The sequence below is a fragment of the Lampris incognitus genome, chromosome 9, assembly GCF_029633865.1.
Source record: "Lampris incognitus isolate fLamInc1 chromosome 9, fLamInc1.hap2, whole genome shotgun sequence".
In the NCBI taxonomy this organism is placed as follows: Eukaryota; Metazoa; Chordata; class Actinopteri; order Lampriformes; family Lampridae; genus Lampris; species Lampris incognitus.
This window is the reverse complement of record NC_079219.1, coordinates 27144056-27161380: the sequence shown is the minus strand read 5'-3', so window position 1 is coordinate 27161380 and position 17325 is coordinate 27144056. Positions and strand designations below refer to the sequence as shown.

Sequence of the window (17325 nt, the reverse complement as noted above, 5' to 3'; positions counted from 1 at the left end):
TTATGTGCCGAGTTGAGCTGAGTATAATTACGAAAATAATGCTTAATGATGAGGTACATACTTTGAGAACGTTTTCGTTTTCGTAACATCATTGGTAAGAGTTGTTGCTTCATTTATTCAGCTCGGCTTACTTAAATTACCATAAATAGTAAAAGAATGTCTTACTCAGTTGAACTGACTGTAATTCCGAAATTAATTTGAACTATAATGAAAGTCAACATTTGTGTTGCTATTTTAAAACATAATTGATTGCCACTGAGTGAATTAGCCACCAAAATAATGGATGGATGGATGGATAATCATGGATTTCCCAGTGACTGCGATGTTAATTGTTCATTTGCATTTATTCATCACTGTTTACTCTAATTTCCAAATTGTAGCAATTGCTATCTCACTAACAGTTAACACTTGAACATCTCTGAGCAAACATAATCAATCGTCATACTGCTGCTGGCTGCTGAGTTTACTGAGCAGTAAATTGCGCCCCAATCCCCATTGATCACACATGCCCCCCCCCCCCCCCGTGTTAAGCCGCTTTATCACGACGCTGTGACAGGCCCACAAGCGACGGCCCGCTGATTGGGCCGAAGTTCGATACGCAGATCGGCCATTGGTCGAGTGGAACGTCCATCAAAGTGGTTTCGTCTCAGCGCAGTAAAATGCGTCGGCACACCGCGACTGTCAGCAATGTTGTACGATTGTGCGGCGCTGTAGAGGCGCATGAGCTTACTATCGTGGGGTTTTCATTTGGCCGAAGAGTTAATCGTGTCCTTATGAAACATCATGTGAGTATAGTCGATGTTTACTTCTCAACACAGACGTTATTTCTTTCACCCGTCAAATCCCTAATAAGTTTGGTGGAAAAAAGTATGTACAGTCTACACGTTCACGTATTGATCTCATTTTAAGGACGCATTCATGTGTTAAATCAAATGGCTCTCTTGGCTTCAATGAATTTTAATGAGTGTGGCTTATTGACATCGCTGAACTTCAGCATAACCTTCAGTTATTTTTGAAGTCATACCTAATGCTTTAAAACTCCTAAAATGAAATGTGCGTCTTAGTCATTATTGAAATGTATTTAACCAATACCACTGGAGGCACGGTGGCGCAGTGGTTAGCGCTGTCGCCTCACCGCAAGAAGGTCCTAGGTTCGAACCCCAGGGTTGTCCAACCTTGGGGGGGGGGTCATCCCAGGTCCTTTCTGTGTGGAGTTTGCATGTTGTGGGCGTGCTCCGGTTTCCCCCACCATCAAAAAGACATGCATGTTAGGGTTAATACTCCTGTCTGTGCCCCTGACCGAGGCATGGCAAGACGAACTGGAATTGGTCCCCGGGCCACTGTTGTTAGGTACACAGCTAGGATTGGTTAAATGCCGAGGCATAATTTCCCCACGGGCATCAATGAAGTAGTAAAATAATAAATAAATAAAATATACAAACATATCTAAGAGTATTTAGACTATATTATTTTGCTTCAATTTAAAGAAAGCTATCAAGTGATTTTCTGCTAGCAAGCAACTATGCCAAGTGTTCAGTTTACTGCAATTTTAGCCCATTTTTCACAAGTCTCACACTTTTCAAAACCGATAAAAACAAAGAATGAGACATACACAAAATAAATATCAGGAAAGAGATTTACTTCTGTCATACTTAATAAATTCAAATGAACTGGTTCACTAAATTATATTGCACAGTATTTAACATCTCATACTTTTTGAATGAACAGGGTAAATAACAAACACTCATTTTCAGATGTACCATATGATTGCCATCATCAGACCCCAAGGAAGGACCACATAACCTCAGGGACCATGGAAACAGAAAACAACATCACACCTGGTCAGATCAGTGAGGAAGGTATGTCGTGCATGGCCTCCGTCAAAGGCCTGAAGGAGAACTGGCAGAAGTGGTCTGATGGACATCAGGAGTACCAGAAGCACAACCCTTTCAGCCACGATGCCAAGCCCGCCACGGTGGTCCTTCAGAAGGGACAGGAGGGCTACGGGAGGCCCTGGGAGGGCTCCCTGACCGAACAACGTGGGAAGGATGCTCACGTGCACATCAGCCGGGAGGTTGAGGAGCTGTGTGAGGTGATAAGGAACATCGGAGAGACTCGGGACAAGGATGGGAATGGTGCCCACGAGAAAGTGACCACAGTGGAGTTCGGCAAACTGTTTGAGCACTATGTGACTATCTCTAATAAAGTAGTGGGGATTCTTCTACGAGCCAGGAAGCAGGGCCTGGTTAATTTTGAGGGGGAGATGCTGTGGCAGGGTCAGGATGACCATGCTGTCATCACTTTGTTACAGTGACCAGAAATGTGGACCAGTGACTCTGCCGTGTTTCATATCGCAGCTAGTTAAATCGAACCAGACATTTGAATGTACTGCCTATATCACGCACAACAGCTCCATTTGTTTCTGTAATTGGGACCAAGTTCCCTGAAAAAAAGATGTTGCGTGTACGCCATCCAGCAAGGAGATGAAACTTTAGTCAATTCATATTTCACTTAGCACCTTAGATTCAGGTGCTTATAGAACTGCAGACCTAAGCATAGTAAGGAAGCTGACAGTGAGAATCCCTTAATCCTTAAATGGTTCACTTTTTCTACTCAAAGAATGTACGTTATAATTACTTGTTCCTGTTATGTTCAAATATACACTTATATAAAAGCCCTTTAAAGGAGACTGGATAGAGAGCAACTAAAAACATCTTGCGCCCAGCATATTGCCAGACACAACTACAGTCCAATTAACAGCTGACTGCTAAGTAAATTAGTAAGTAAAACAGTATGATGCTGGGATATGTTGCTGTATGGCCCTAGATTCCTATCAAAACTGACTTTATGTATCCTTCAACTATACCTCCTCAAGCAACTCATTCATTTAGGTTAAGTGGACAAGTGGACAGCTGAATGAGGCCAGAGTGGTTAATGGAATTGGACCGTGGCCAAACAGAACAGGAGGCTGCCAGTGACAGACAATATGGTGCTATAAGAGGAACATGATACAACTGGCTTGGGGGCAGCAGTCCCATTTCCTTATGCAGGATGTGCTCTGTGAATTAGGGAGCCTTGTTAGCATTTACTGTAAGCCAGTTTAGAGACAAAGCAAGAGAGTCAAGATTGACATGGTTTTGGACATGTGTGGAGGAGAGATGCTGGTTATATTAGGAGAAGGATGCTGAAGATGGAGCTGCCAGGCAAGATGAAAAGAGGAAGGCCAAAGAGGAGGTTTATGGATGTGGTGAGGGAGGACATGCAGGTGGTTGGTGTGACAGAGGAAGATGCAGAGGATAGGAAGAGATGGGAATGGATGATCCGCTGTGGTGACCCCTAACGGGAGCAGCACTACGGTAGTAGTAGTAGCAGTAGTAATTGTAGTAGTAGAGCACACTAGGCTAGGTAAGGATGTACAAAATCAAACTCATGAGAAATACCTTAAATAGCTTAAAGCTTTGGATTCAAAGTAGTAAATGCCATAATATCTGCAGCTACCAATGGGACAGATGGTCATCCAGAAAATGCATTTGACACCTACATTAACATTCTCCCAATGTAACCTTATCTTTGTGCATTTCCAGAAAATATGCGATTGGTCAGCCTCCATGCTCCCACACAGCCTCCAACACTGTTGTTGTTCAGCAAGTTGCCGGCTTTTTATTTTGGGTGTTATGAAAAAGTGAGTTAAATTCTTCCAGCAGAATTCCCTCCATATTTGTGAGTTTGTGGATGTACATTGTGTCTCACACAGCTGACACCATTCTCCCTGTTATCTGAATCTTTAACTATGCTTCCCGTTTTTCTTTTATGTAGAGTGTTGAATCCCCCGCTTCCCCCAAAGCTTGGTACAAAGCAGAGATGACCCTAAGCCCCTTCTGTTTGTATGCATCCACAATTACCCCAATCACATTATTTGAGGTTTCATCTGGTTCTGACCTTATCTGTTTTGTAGTCTCTTAACTGCATGTATCTAAAGAAGTCTTTGTTTTTGAGATCTTATTTTGCCTTTAAATCTTGGAAGCTCATAAATTCACCATTTTCTAGAACTGTACACATTGCCATAATGCCTTTGTGTGCCCATTCTTTGAATATTGGATCATACACCCCTGGCTTAAACATTGTCACATATGCAAACCACCTCAGTGTGCGAACCCCTCTGATTTCATATTAAGAAATTGACACGGTTATTTGTGGAAATTGTGATACACTTCTGGGTAAACAAAACATGTTGTTAGGGTTTGTTGCTTTACAAAGTAGGTGAACTACAGTTGATTGTAGTTACAACTAATTAGTAAACCGATACCTTTAATTGGTCATTTCCTCTTGCATGCCACACACACAAGAGGCAATGATGTGTTTACTTCAAGTTAATAATTAAACACTTAAATACAATGAGAGTGATTTAGTAATTCCACAGTACATCAATTCATACAGTAGCTGAAGCAACAATTTCACTTTATGCGGCAACAAATCTGTGCATATTGCATTGTTTGGCATTATGTTAAATATAATCAAATAAGCATTTGAGATCATCAAGCATCCTTTTCATGATTTCACAAAGAGGGAGCCACATAAATAGACCCAGTCTAGGTAGACCTCAAATGTTCAACATGTCAAAAGTTAAAATGTAACTCACCACAGCTATAGTTCATTACATAGGCAGTTTTTTTTAAATATATGACTACCAGAACATTTAAACATATTACTGAATTTCTTCCATGCAAAGCATCTGGAATACAAAGCACTGAGGCAGCCCTATTTTACTCAATATTCTACAATCTTGTGGATAACATAGTGATTGTTTCCAGTGACATGTTCCAGTGATATGATATTAATACAAACAGGCATTGCCATCAACTTCATTGTTCCACATTCAACTCATTGCAATTTGTATCACTCATCAAAAGTGCCTTCACACCATCCATCATCTTCTCTTTTCCCTTCAAGACGAGATAATGATAATTGGTCGTTGGTGATAACTGATAACTGATCTCACCCCTTTTTGTCTTTTCACTGCTGGGTATTAACCAACCTGGAGAGCTAATTAGGCTCACCCCAGGTTTCAAATGAACAGACAGAAGTGTCATCTATGGTATATTTAAAGTCAAAGGAAACAAGATTTTCCTTGTTTTGTGAGGCACCACAGCTTTTAGAACTACAATAAAAAACAAAGTGTTTTTCCAGTCCACTTTTGTCATTAGTTTAAAATGCTGACATCGGCTGAGGCCACACAGACAATCTCTTCTACCATGTGCTGTGTACCATCGAGCACAGCATTTGGTAGTTGAAGGAGCCGTGGTTTTTCATTTCTGTCAAGTAAATGACAAGAACCCACTGGATCAAAACCAGATCAGTTGGTCTCTGCTTTAGAGTTGAGAAACTGTATCAACTGGTCTGCCTGCAAGGATAAAAATAAAGACAATAATAAAAATACTTTTTTTATTTCTAGACACACTTTTCATTAGGAACAAAACTTGTAAGTGCTAAAATTAAAAGGCAGGGGAAAAGAGCATAAAGGCAATAATGGTTAAAGCCACAATAGAAAACGAGAAAGAGGAAAGAAACCCACTTTATTTTGTCATTGCATTCTTGCAACGAATTTGTTCTCTGCATTTAACCCATCCTATTGTATAGGAGCAGTGGGCTGCTGCAGCACCCAGGGACCAACTCCAGTTCTTCTTCCCATTCAGGGGCACAGGCAGGAGTAGTAACCCTACCATGCAGGTCTCTTTGAAAGACATGCATGTTTAAAGCCACAATTATGGGATTAGATCTAAAATTAAATGTCCCAAAGTGCGGTTTAGAGAAAATCTGATATCGCAGGTAATACACAAGAGTTTTTTTTTTAATTGAGGAGATGCTGCTACTTGCATACACATTTCAAAACTAGCACAGTCAAATCCCAATTGCAGTGTGCTTGTGTCTCGCAAGGCTACACCAGCACTCCTATACCATGTCTTATCATTTTGAATCAAATCTGAATAATAGTCGATGTCTATGTTATTCCATGTTATTCCACTCGTGAAGTGAACCATTATCAGCATGTATAACTTGGTAATAATAAAAACACTAAAAGTTTCTACTCTGCTATTTGCTGAGTCCATGAAACAGTTAAGGGCATAACTCATGGAAGCTGGCAATGTTTCTACAGAGAATTAATTCTGGTTGAGCAGCTGAGAACAAAAAGTGTCAGACCCAGTGAGTAAGAGACTAGAAAATGCAAGACTGGTCAAAAAGAGTGGGGCTTTGTTCTGTATCTATTAGGCTCCTTGGTTACAGCTTTCTGGCCTTTCCTAAAATGTCCCTTTAAAGATATTATCACTCATCTTCATCTCCAAGTAGCTGAGTTAAATTGACTGATCAAAGAAAACTGAATCAGTTCATTTGGACAACACGTTTATTAAGAGAGAAACGTTTACTCACTCATCTAACTGACCTCTTCAGTCTAAACTGACTGCAGGTATCCCCACCCTTATAAACAATACAGTTGCCTAACGACTGAAACCAACAATCAGGTTCATATGCAAATTACCATGACCGTTAATGAGTGTTATAATGGCCATATGTACTATTCACAGAGGATTGGGGAATAGTTTGGGAATGTTTGCAATCACAGCACTGTAAGATGGCAACAGATGTACTCGTTCCCTCTTCACATAGATAGCCTCTTTGACTCCCCATTCAAACCAGCATTCCCCCTATCAAGGATGTGCATATCCTCATCCTTGAAAGATCCTTGTGTCAGAAAAGTTGAGACGTGTATTTTCCAAACACCACGTCACAGTTGCGTTCAAACCCCAAAACACACTGCACCAGAAATTGGTCCACCCCAAGGATCAAGTCCCCTGGCACAAACAGAGCATTATCATGTACGCTGTTAAGTGCCAGGAAGATTGTCATGACTTGTACATTGGGGAAACTAAACAGATGCTGGCCAAGAGGATGGGACAACACAGAAGAGCTAACGTGTCAGGCCAGGACTGTGCAGTCTACACCCATCTACAGGCCACTGGCCACTCTTTCAAGGATGAGGATGTGCACATCCTTGATAGGGAGGAACACTGGTTTGATTTTCCTACCTCGATTATTGAGTATGCATAAAGATAAATTGATTGATGTTTTTCTAATAATAAAGTGGTTATCCTATTTAGTGATGGGTTACCAACAGTGTGTTGAGAAGCTCTGTTGTAATGGACATCTGCAGTGATATCTAGATGATGCATAAGACCAGTTAAAACTGGAATCAATTAAACCCTATGACAGTGGAGCTTACCGTGATGAACCAGTACGAATTGAGTCTGTAAAAGAGGCGGGACATGAAGCCCATTTGACTTGCAGGTGCCAGAACATGGAGATGTAAGTGGCTGACAGAACAGAATGGTGGCCAATGGAATCCAAACCTGAGAACAAAAGAAAATACTTTTTAACACCTTTACGCTACTTTAATGTACAGTATACATTACAGGTGCTACACTGCTTTCACAACATTACTAATGTTTGTCAGTCAAGCTAAGACGGTACAAACTAACTTGAGCTCAACACATCACAGATATCAAAGCTAAAAGCAGAATAAACGATAAAGCAATGGTTAAGGGGAGATGATTCACCATACAGAGGAATCCTATTGCAATGGGTGTGTGAATATGAGTATGGATAATGGCTTTTAATAGAATGGATGATATGCATAAAGGAGGCTGAATGTATCGGTACCTTATCACTCAGGACTACAGCATCCTATCATGTGTCTAGATAGGCTCATGTACTGAAATATATATAAAAAAACTAGACAACTCGAATTTGAATGCAGTTATCACTGTCGTCATCAGTTAACGGCACCCTACCTGACATCACTGAGGTCTGTAATGTTGTATTTCTGCAGCATCTCCTTCCCTATCTCCACCATCCGCTCCACTATACGTCACAACAAAAACACAAAAAGTTCCTTATCGTCTTGACTTTGTTTAATTTCCCCGCAAAACCACAGTAGTTTCAATAGAGAGCATTAAAGACTTGGGGTTGCTCGTTTTTTTCCACCATGTAAAAAGACAAGAGACAATGCCAATTATGGTATATATTTTTGTCTCTCACATAATGAATAAAACCACTATGCGTGAGTGGGAACACTTTGCTTATGCGAGTTTCATCGATGATCATTTGCACTAGCTTCCGTACTGCAGTCATGATCCTACACAGCGCAGTACAAGCGATTGAAGCCATTAAACACACTGTTATTATCACTGTTATCTGTCAAAGTGGACAACGAGCCCAAGCCGCAGGGCTCACCCAGAGGAACATGCTCCTTGCTGAGGGATTTGCAGTTGCCGACGTGTTTGGTCGGGACCACCAAGTAGTGATGAGGAGCTCCTGGTTTAATGTCTCTGAAGCAAGAGGTCTCCTCATCCTGTGAGTTATTTTAAAACAGAGCTTTACCTTCGACTTTCAACAGATACAGTTGCAATGTCAATCAAACTGACCAAACACAAAGGAGTTAATGTCGATGTGAAAGACTGTGCTTTGCATTAGCTAGCGTAAACTAACGCTTTCAAATCTTTTGGCACCACTTCCACATCAACAGAAGCGTTAACTTGGGAAAACTGAATAAGACAAAATATTTCATGTCAAAAGACGTCCAAGTCAAACAGCAGACTACCGTTAGCTAAAAGTAAGCTTGCTACGCTACATAATCTAATGTTCTCACACAATGAAGAAGCTCGGTATCTATCTCTTTGTTCACTATCTTGCAGAAGACACATGTATTCACGTATCCTTCCCGCGGGGCCGCGTTGGTGTGGGACAAGTCGGCTTGGCCGGGTCCTGGCTCTCCGGTCGCCGCCATCGTGTTGTGAGGTGTACGAACTGAGACCAGACGAGTCGATCTAAGGGACCATCGAGCTCCAGGGGAAGGCAAACGATTGTCTACCCGACGGATTTGCAGTGGTACTGTACAGACAACAGAGGGAGCCAAACAACCAGTTCATTAGGGACACAGAGGGACCGGCCGCCTAGCGAGCAAAGTTGATGGAAGTTCTTTATAGAAGTTAACTATTTTGAATTTACGTTGATTTTCGATTGACTTTCTGCCCGGGCTGTCCATTGGTTATTTTAAGTACTATCGATTTTAATTCATTTTATCGTAAAAACCACCGTAGTTTAATGTAAAGTAATAAACCTGGCGTCTTTATGCACGCTAACTAATACGGGCAAGGAAATGACGGAAAGTTAAATCAGTTCATCTGGACACAATGCTTATTGAAAGAAACGTTTCATCATTCATCTAAGTGGCATCGGTGTCACCTGACTGCAGGTATCCCCACCCTTATAAACAATACAGTGGTATGACGACCGAAAATAACGATCAGTTTCATATGCAGATTACCGTGACCATTAACTAGAGTTTCAATGGCCATGCATACTATTCACAGAGGATTGGGGAACGTTTGCAATCAGATGGCGACAGATGTGCTCTTAGCCCCCCCGGTTCAGGGATTGTCGTTCCCTCTTCTCACGGCCTCCTCTTTGACTCCCCGTTCAACCCAGCGTTCCTCCCTATCAAGGATGTGCTCATCCTCATCCTTGAAAGAGTGGCCACTGGCCTGTAGATGGGTGTAGACTGCGGAGTCCTGGCCTGACATATTAGCTCTCCTGTGTTGTGCCATCCGACTCTGGCGAGGAGGATTCCAAGGATGAGGACGTGCACATCCTTGATAGGGAGGAACGCTGGTTGGAACGGGAAATCAAAGTCAGTTTAGACTGAAGAGGTCACTTAGATGAGTGATGAAACATATCTGTCAATAAACGTTGTGTCCAGATGAACTGATTCAACTTTCTGTGACAACAAACCTTGCCTTTTTGGACTTTTTTTTTTGACTAGTAAAGTTGCTCAGCTTTAATGATGCAGAGACTAAACGGGTTTAGTCTCTGCATCATTCCTTATTGATTGACCTGTCCTACTGATCACATTACCCAACTGCAAATAAAGACATATTAGTCCCGAGTACTGTTATGAGTACTGCTATAATGTGTCAAAGTCCAGTTTGCTAAAAAAAAAAGAAAAAGAGAAAAAGAAATGAAAAGAGAATGAGGCACTAGCCTCATTTTTATGCTGAGAAGCTGCTTTTCTGTCATGGGTAATTTCAACTAAAAAGCCTTGTTTCAGATGCCAGAGGGTGTTGTACCATCATCACATGTTGTGGAGGGGTGGGGCTGTCTCATGTGACAGGTGGGCCCGCATCCCATGCCAACACATTAAACTAATCCTTTTATTGTATTATCACCTTTTTGGATTGAATTGGGAAATTATGTTTTTGTAAGTTTTGTTTCGCCATAAAAAAGACCAAAAAAAAAGAGACACAAAAGTATTTCAGACTGCTATGAGGAGAAGCCAAGCTTTATTAATGTCCCATTCTGGTAATGACAGGGACAGTGCCAGCACTGTCTGTCAGACACACACACACACACACACACACACACATGAAGAAATGTAAGCCATTTACAAACATTAAAAACAGAAAAAAAGTACGTAATTCTTGTCCTCTTTCCGAATTTCACAAAAAAATATTTAAATATAGAGATAGTGTGGAGTACAAAATGTACTCCATATGCACTCTGTATATACTCTGTCATTTTCCACTTCTCTGTCTTTGTGAAACTTCTCACTCACCATTGTTCTCATGCGGGCCTTCCATGGGGCCACATAGCAACTGCTATCATGCTTGCCTCCCCGTTGCCGCATCCCAGGGACGGCCTGGTACAGCAAAGATAAGTGCAACGGACCTTCAGACACTCACAGAACGTGATTAACGTAGATGTTTCCTGCATTCCTTTGTAAGATTACACCTTAGTTGATGCAGGAAACATAGTGCATGATGCGACGGACTGTTCTATAAGAAACCACTACCTCCAGCTCAGGGGCAGAGCATATCCTCACAGACGAACCTCTGTGTAGCCTTATGTCTCTCCATCTGCAGATGCATCAAAGATTCTCTGTTTGCTCCAATATTTGTCCGATGGTCATTCTCCCCAGAGCTTGCTGGGGCAAGAGCCCATTAAAAAATAAAGGAAAATCCACAACAATAGTAAAAATTTGTATTTTATCAAAAGTGAAAAAAGCAACTTTTTATAGTGTTTTTTTTTTATCTTAGAAAACATATCATGACAACTTAGGGTAAAAACAAATTTGTAATATTTACCCATCCATTTAATTTCATAGGTAGGTAGGTCAAAAAATGGAGTACAGTTGAAAGTTGTGTGTCCCTTCCTCTCACAACCTGTGTCAGATTGTTTTTACAGTGCAACTCAATAATTTCATTTCTGGACCTGAGTGTATAGCTTTTCACCTATAATGGTTACTTTTAAACACAAAGCATCCACATTATACATCACAAGTCAGCAGTAGAAAAGAAAAACATGTGGAGCACAAATAATTCTTGTAATCCCTTCAGTTGGCAATGATTTTGTTAAAGTGAGTTTTGTACCATACTTTTTTTTTCTTTTTGCTTTTCTCTTGAATGTCGGTATGGCCCTCTAAATGGATGTCTCATTGTCAATATGCATAAACACATATTTTATCATAGGAAATGAACATTCTTCATCTCCCGACACGCCAGCTCTTTTTGTTGACACAAGGTCTTTGTAGTGGTGATACAGACTTGAATCTGCCTTATAATTCTTTTCTCAGCCAATCAGAAGTAATGCAGGACCTACAATCTAAAGTCAGTTTATCTACCTGCTTTTTTTAACAGGGTTTTTTCTTAATGCATTGCAGGCAGTTTGAAGCAGCATATAACAAGACCCTGCACCCTGAACACTGCTCTCTCACCTTGGGCTCCTCAAGTAAAGCCAGATGAAAAGCTCAGTCAGATCAATTCAGCATAAGCGGAAGTACAAGGTCCATTAGGGTCAAACACGGGCTCTGCCTGAGAGCCACTAGCACAGGCCACATGTGCCGGCTGAAAGCAGCCATTACTCAGCAGATAGCTACGGCTTCAACAGGTCACAGTAGCTAAATGCGTTCGGACCCAGTGCAAGCCTTGGAGCCATGAGGTCATATTTCCATGGACAACACATTGTGCTTCACTCTACTCTTTCTCTTTCCCCTCTTTTCACTTGTTCTCCTTCAGTTCTGTATCGCCCAAACTTCGAGGTCTTGTACCATGAAGTCTTGCTGTGTGGACAGAGGCAGGTTGTGGAAGGTGGGGCAGGAGTTGCTGGAACCGTGGTACAGGTCTGCATCAAGCCACAGACCCAAGACCCCCCTGCAAGGAGACAATAACACAGCACATTACAGTCACACCCCAACCAGCAGGAAGGGCTTGATTGATTTTGTTTAATCTCAACTTTTAATTTTGTCAAATCTGAAAAAGCATCTCAAAAAACAACAACAAACAAACCGGAAAGCAAAAGCTATTTATGTGTGCCTACCAGTGAGCATATATGAATTATATTGGAGTGGGTGCAAAAAAAAAAAAATGTACCCTCCGCCACCAATCTGCAGAGACTCCGAATGGCCCTTCACAAAGTAGCTGTTCTCACCAGTCCACCTGTAGACCTGGGTTAATGTGAAGAGACACACAATAAATAAATAAATAGTTAAAAAAACTAACAAAATTCAGATGACACTGCAAATAGGCCTAGGCTGCATTTGCAAATCAAGTTCAATCATACTGAACAATCATTATCACTTCTTTAAGCGCACTGTCTTCTTTCAGTGCACTGATTAAAGATATTAAGATAGCATCTGCTAAAAGTTGTTTTCCGTTGCTCAGATTATATTAAGTTACAAGATTTCTAACAGCTGGTCACCTGACATATAAACCAGTTCTAAATGAAAGATTAAAAAAAAAATCCCACTAATTGTGGGACCCATGTAGCCATGCCAGTCCTCATTTTGGTCTACGGTTGCACGTGTTTCTGTATCTGAGATGGAGATCTCCGAGGGAGAACTTTCCTTCTCACCCTGACATACCTTGAAGTCGGGGCTGAAGCTGTACAGGAAGGTTTCCCCCGTGCCGTAGCAGTAGTTACTGACTCGGAATGAATGAGAGGAAAAGGCACCGAACACCTGAGAGACAGAGATGTCCAATTTCATTCACAGAGTTCATTAATGTACACGGTATACAGCATTTCCATAGGACTGGCTGAGAGAAGAAGAGACATGGTAAATGCATTACAGAGACATGCAAGGCTTCAGACACGAACCTTGTTGTGCATGTCTTTGATGACCAGCAGCACGGGGCTGTCGTAATCTGCCATGTTCCTGTACATGGTCTTCAGACTGGTGCCATGGATCGCAGTGCTATATACCAGCTGCCAGGGATATCCCTCTGTCCTTGCCGGCATTTGACTGACAAGCTGCCAGTAAAGGGGAAAGAAAGAAAAACAAGTCAAATTATTATCTATGATAACAAATAGTGGAATTCCTTTTTTTTTGGGGGGGGGGGGGGGGTTCCCAATTTTTTTTCCCCAATTGTACTTGGCCAATTACCCCACTCTTCTGAGCCATCCCGGTCACTGCTCCACCCCCTCTGCCGATCCGGGGGGGGGGAGGGGGGGCTGCAGGCTACCACATGCCTCAACTGATAAATGTGGAGTCACCAGCTGCTTCTTTTCACCTGACAGTGAGGCATTTCACCAGGGGGATGTGGCACGTGGGAGGATCACGCTATTCCCCCCCAGTTCACCCCCCCCCCAGGCACCCTGACCGACCAGAGGAGACGCTAGTGCAGTGACCAGGACACATACCCACATCCGGCTTCCCACCCGCAGACATGGCCAATTGTGTCTGTAGGGACTCCCGACCAAGTCAAAGGTAACACGGGGATTCGAACTGGCAATTCTCATGTTGGTAGGCAACAGAATAGACCACTACACTACCCGCACGCCACAAATAGTGGAATTCCATCCATCCATTATCCAAGCCATTTATTCCAATCAGGGTCATGGGAGATGTTGGAGCCTATCCCAGCAGTCATTGGGCAGCAGGCGGGGAGACAACCTGGACAGGCCGCCAGGCCATCACAGGGACAACACATTCACACCTAGGGACAATTTAGTATGGCTGAGTCACCTGACCTACATGTCTCTGGACTGTGGGAGGAAACCGGAGCACCCGGAGGAAACGCACACAGACGCGGGGAGAACATGCAAACTCCTCACAGAGGACGACCTGGGATGACCCCCAAGGTTGGACTACCCCAGGACTCGAACCCAGCACCTCCTGGCTGTGAAGCAACCGTGCTAACCACTGTGTCACTGTGCCACCAATAGAGGAATTCATAAAATAAAATAAAAGTTAATTGACCCAATTGGTCGATTAAAAATTCCTGACGCCTCAAAGTGCATAACAAATTCATATCCACATCTAGATCTGATGGTTTTTATCAGTTTCAGAGTGCAAGCCAGCACCTTCAAAAACCATTGGGGGAAGAAGCGACACCGTTTTATTATGAATGGGACAAAGCAACTCGGACAGAGTCGATGTTGGCACTACGGCAGAGTTTGAGCAACTAAGAAGGGTTTATTTAAATTACTGGGGGAGAAACAGCCAAATCAAATCAAAGCATTGTCTGGATTTGCAATAGACACTTACACTTTCCAAGTGGTGGTCCTCCAACAGCTGGCTGTGGTCACTGAGGACAGGAAGAATATCCACCACATGCTTATGGTCCTCAGGCTCCTCAGCTTCAGACTCCTCTGAGCTGCAAACACTTGGACGACGCTTGGGGTCCTTTACCGTGATGATCTGCAGAAGGGACAAAGCAGAAATCTCTTAGGAAGCCTGAAAAAAAAACCCCAACATTTACAGTTTTTCACTCGACTTGGAAAGTCCCAGTTGTGTCAGAGTTCCACTGCATACAGGGTTGTTGCAATTGTGTGTCTAATCTACACAGTGGCATTCAGTATTTACAGAACAAACATTTTCTTTAACCAAAAAGAGGCAAGATCAATATCTGCAATTAAAACAAGCATAATAATGAGTCAATTTAAAATTGAATGGATGTGTAGATGAATGGATGGATAGATTGATGGATGGATGGCTACTGATATCTTTACCTGCCCAAAAGATGAGATTAAAAACCAAGTGACCTTTAATGTTACTGTCTATAAATGCACTATTTAAAATTACAATTACAGGGAAATCATCATCACTTTGCACAGATCACATCACTCTTACCTGAACATATGGCTCCACACAGCGACTGGCAAAATAAAGCACCCTGAAATTCCCTGGCATCAGCTTCATGGTTCCTGATTTCTCTCTTACACTCTTTGCACCACAGTCTCATATGTCTATGAACTAAACCATACTGATCCAAAATACTCGGATGAAAATCACTTTCATTTTCAGCTTCTGAAATTTCATTGGCCTGGGCGTGTGCCACGAACAGTGTCTGACTGGTTAACTCTTGCGGTTTCCTAGTAGTTTCTATTCTCACAAAACAGGAAGTGAGGCAAACCGTTGGAGGGCCAAGGTCAGTGAAGGGAAGTACAGCCAAATATGGAGAGACAACATGATTTCCCATAACATCTTGGCACGGTATCAAGCACATGGCTGCTCTAAGTGCGAGATACTTGAGGAGGCCATTGAATAAACAATATAGCTTCAGACATCCAATATGCAGAAGAGTCTGAAATGGTCTGTGCTTTGCTGTAAATGTTGTTAGCTTAGTTGCAGCGACAAACAGATTCTGTGTGTGTGTGTGTGTGTGTGTGTGTGTGTGTGTGTGTGTGTGTGTGTGTGTGTGTGTGTGTGTGTGTGTGTGTGTGTGTGTGTGTGTGTTTGTGTTCTCACCTCCCAGCCATTGGCATTGGATTTGATGGGGTTGCTCAGCAGCTTGTTGATCACATCCACGTTGTCCTGTTCCACCACCAGGAAGCGGTTTTGGTTCTTCTCCCTGATGAGATAGCGGGATTGGTGGTGCTTCTTGGCATCTTTGGTGTAGATATCCGGTGACCACTGCACAAAGAATGTGTAGAGGTGGTCAACCCTGTGGAGACAAAGGGACAGATTTCTTAAGGGGTGTTGAATGCAGGATGCTAAACCTGGAGGGATGTAAAATGCAGACAAATAATGAAAGAAAAAAGTACATGTAGAGCAGTGTCACCCGCTTCTGTTGAGAAACAACACATTTGAGTTGAGGACAACATCTCAGCTTTGGGTCGAGATGGACAGTGTGCTAATTATTGGCATAAAGCAAGAAAATCCACGCACTTTGACCTAATGCTGTATTCCACCTAAAAATTAATGAATAGATAAGTAAGTCAACAGATAGATAGATAGATAGATAAATAAATAAATAAATAAATAAATAAATAAATAAATAAATAAGCAAACAAATAAATAAATAAAAACACAGCATTAGGTCAAAATGTCCAAATGTTCTCTTTCTACGTTTAGACTTTTTCACTAACCAGCAGTTAGTGAATTAGACATGTTTGCGCCAGATGAGCGGCAAACAATACCATTTATAAAGTTTGTGTTACTAAAGCATAGACTTTCTAACTATTATTGTTTGGCTTTTCCAAGAAGACCTTTTCTCATATTTTTTTTAAATTTGTGATAGAAAGATAAAAATTTTGGGTTTAATGTACAAACAGGCCTGAACAAGAAATAAATGTTCCTGATTCCTGATCTGGGAAGTGAAAAATGCTTGAATGCTTTGTGGTATGAACCATGGCACGAGCACCCACACTCACACCAACATAAACATACATGCACACGTATACATACAAATACATGCACAGATACATGCACACATACCTGCACACATATACCTGAACAAATAACCCAGTCCTCCACAATAGGACCTCACAACAAATCACAAATTTTATTTACACATATAAAAATGCCGATAAGATGCAATTATTCAAGACATTGACCTGATTTGGCCCTGTAGGAGGGACTCCCTCACACATTTTAAAAATCACAACTATTTGCAGACACCTATTCAGAATGCAATGCAACATTCATCATGTTCATTCTCGTCACTTACTCTCCAACACTGTAGGCAATTCCCATGGTTAAACAGAGGCAGATGAAGAGGAGACACTGATGAGAAAAGTGGAGGAGGAGAAGGAGAAGGAGCGTGGCTTGTTTGGAGGCTCAGTGCTGAGGCAGCATGTCCACTCCGAGTCCCTGCCATGGCCGGCCTTTTTATAACAGCGATCCAGTAGACGAGACAAATCCCTTTGACCATAAACCCTCCCTTTTTGTCCCCATGGTCCAGCAATGCACGTATTCGTGCAAGGGTTTCGTAACAGCCTGAGAAAACCAAAGGTGGTAACACATTAACTTGACCTGCTCTGCTATCCCTGGGCTGGCTG

At 42.1% G+C, this 17325-nt stretch overlaps 3 protein-coding genes across 4 annotated transcripts; 1 reads left to right on the top strand and 2 right to left on the bottom strand.

The window, feature by feature from the left end:
- Positions 1 to 703: 703 nt before the first annotated feature.
- On the top strand, positions 704 to 2314 carry si:dkey-29b11.3 (actin-binding Rho-activating protein-like). Its single transcript, XM_056286962.1, has 2 exons — positions 704 to 785; positions 1755 to 2314. The coding sequence occupies exon 2, from the start codon at positions 1814 to 1816 to the stop codon at positions 2312 to 2314; it is 501 nt and encodes a 166-aa protein (XP_056142937.1). The 5' UTR covers positions 704 to 785; positions 1755 to 1813.
- A 58-nt stretch (positions 2315 to 2372) lies between these two features.
- On the bottom strand, positions 2373 to 8839 carry hint3 (histidine triad nucleotide binding protein 3). Its single transcript, XM_056286961.1, has 5 exons — positions 8702 to 8839; positions 8287 to 8404; positions 7845 to 7914; positions 7277 to 7403; positions 2373 to 5401 (listed from the first exon to the last, which is right to left on the bottom strand). The coding sequence occupies exons 1-5, from the start codon at positions 8837 to 8839 to the stop codon at positions 5354 to 5356; spliced, it is 501 nt and encodes a 166-aa protein (XP_056142936.1). The 3' UTR covers positions 2373 to 5353.
- Positions 8840 to 11102: 2263 nt separating this feature from the next.
- LOC130118250 (nuclear receptor coactivator 7) lies at positions 11103 to 17121 on the bottom strand. 2 transcript variants are annotated; one of them, XM_056286651.1, is made up of 7 exons: positions 16995 to 17121; positions 15794 to 15989; positions 14591 to 14743; positions 13201 to 13353; positions 12968 to 13063; positions 12477 to 12550; positions 11103 to 12257 (listed from the first exon to the last, which is right to left on the bottom strand). In XM_056286651.1, the coding sequence occupies exons 1-7, from the start codon at positions 17018 to 17020 to the stop codon at positions 12119 to 12121; spliced, it is 837 nt and encodes a 278-aa protein (XP_056142626.1). In that variant the 5' UTR covers positions 17021 to 17121; the 3' UTR covers positions 11103 to 12118. The 2 variants fall into 2 exon arrangements, with proteins under 2 accessions (XP_056142626.1, XP_056142627.1); XM_056286652.1 differs by lacking the exons at positions 15794 to 15989; positions 16995 to 17121 and adding an exon at positions 15176 to 15319.
- Between the last annotated feature and the right edge of the window lie 204 nt (positions 17122 to 17325).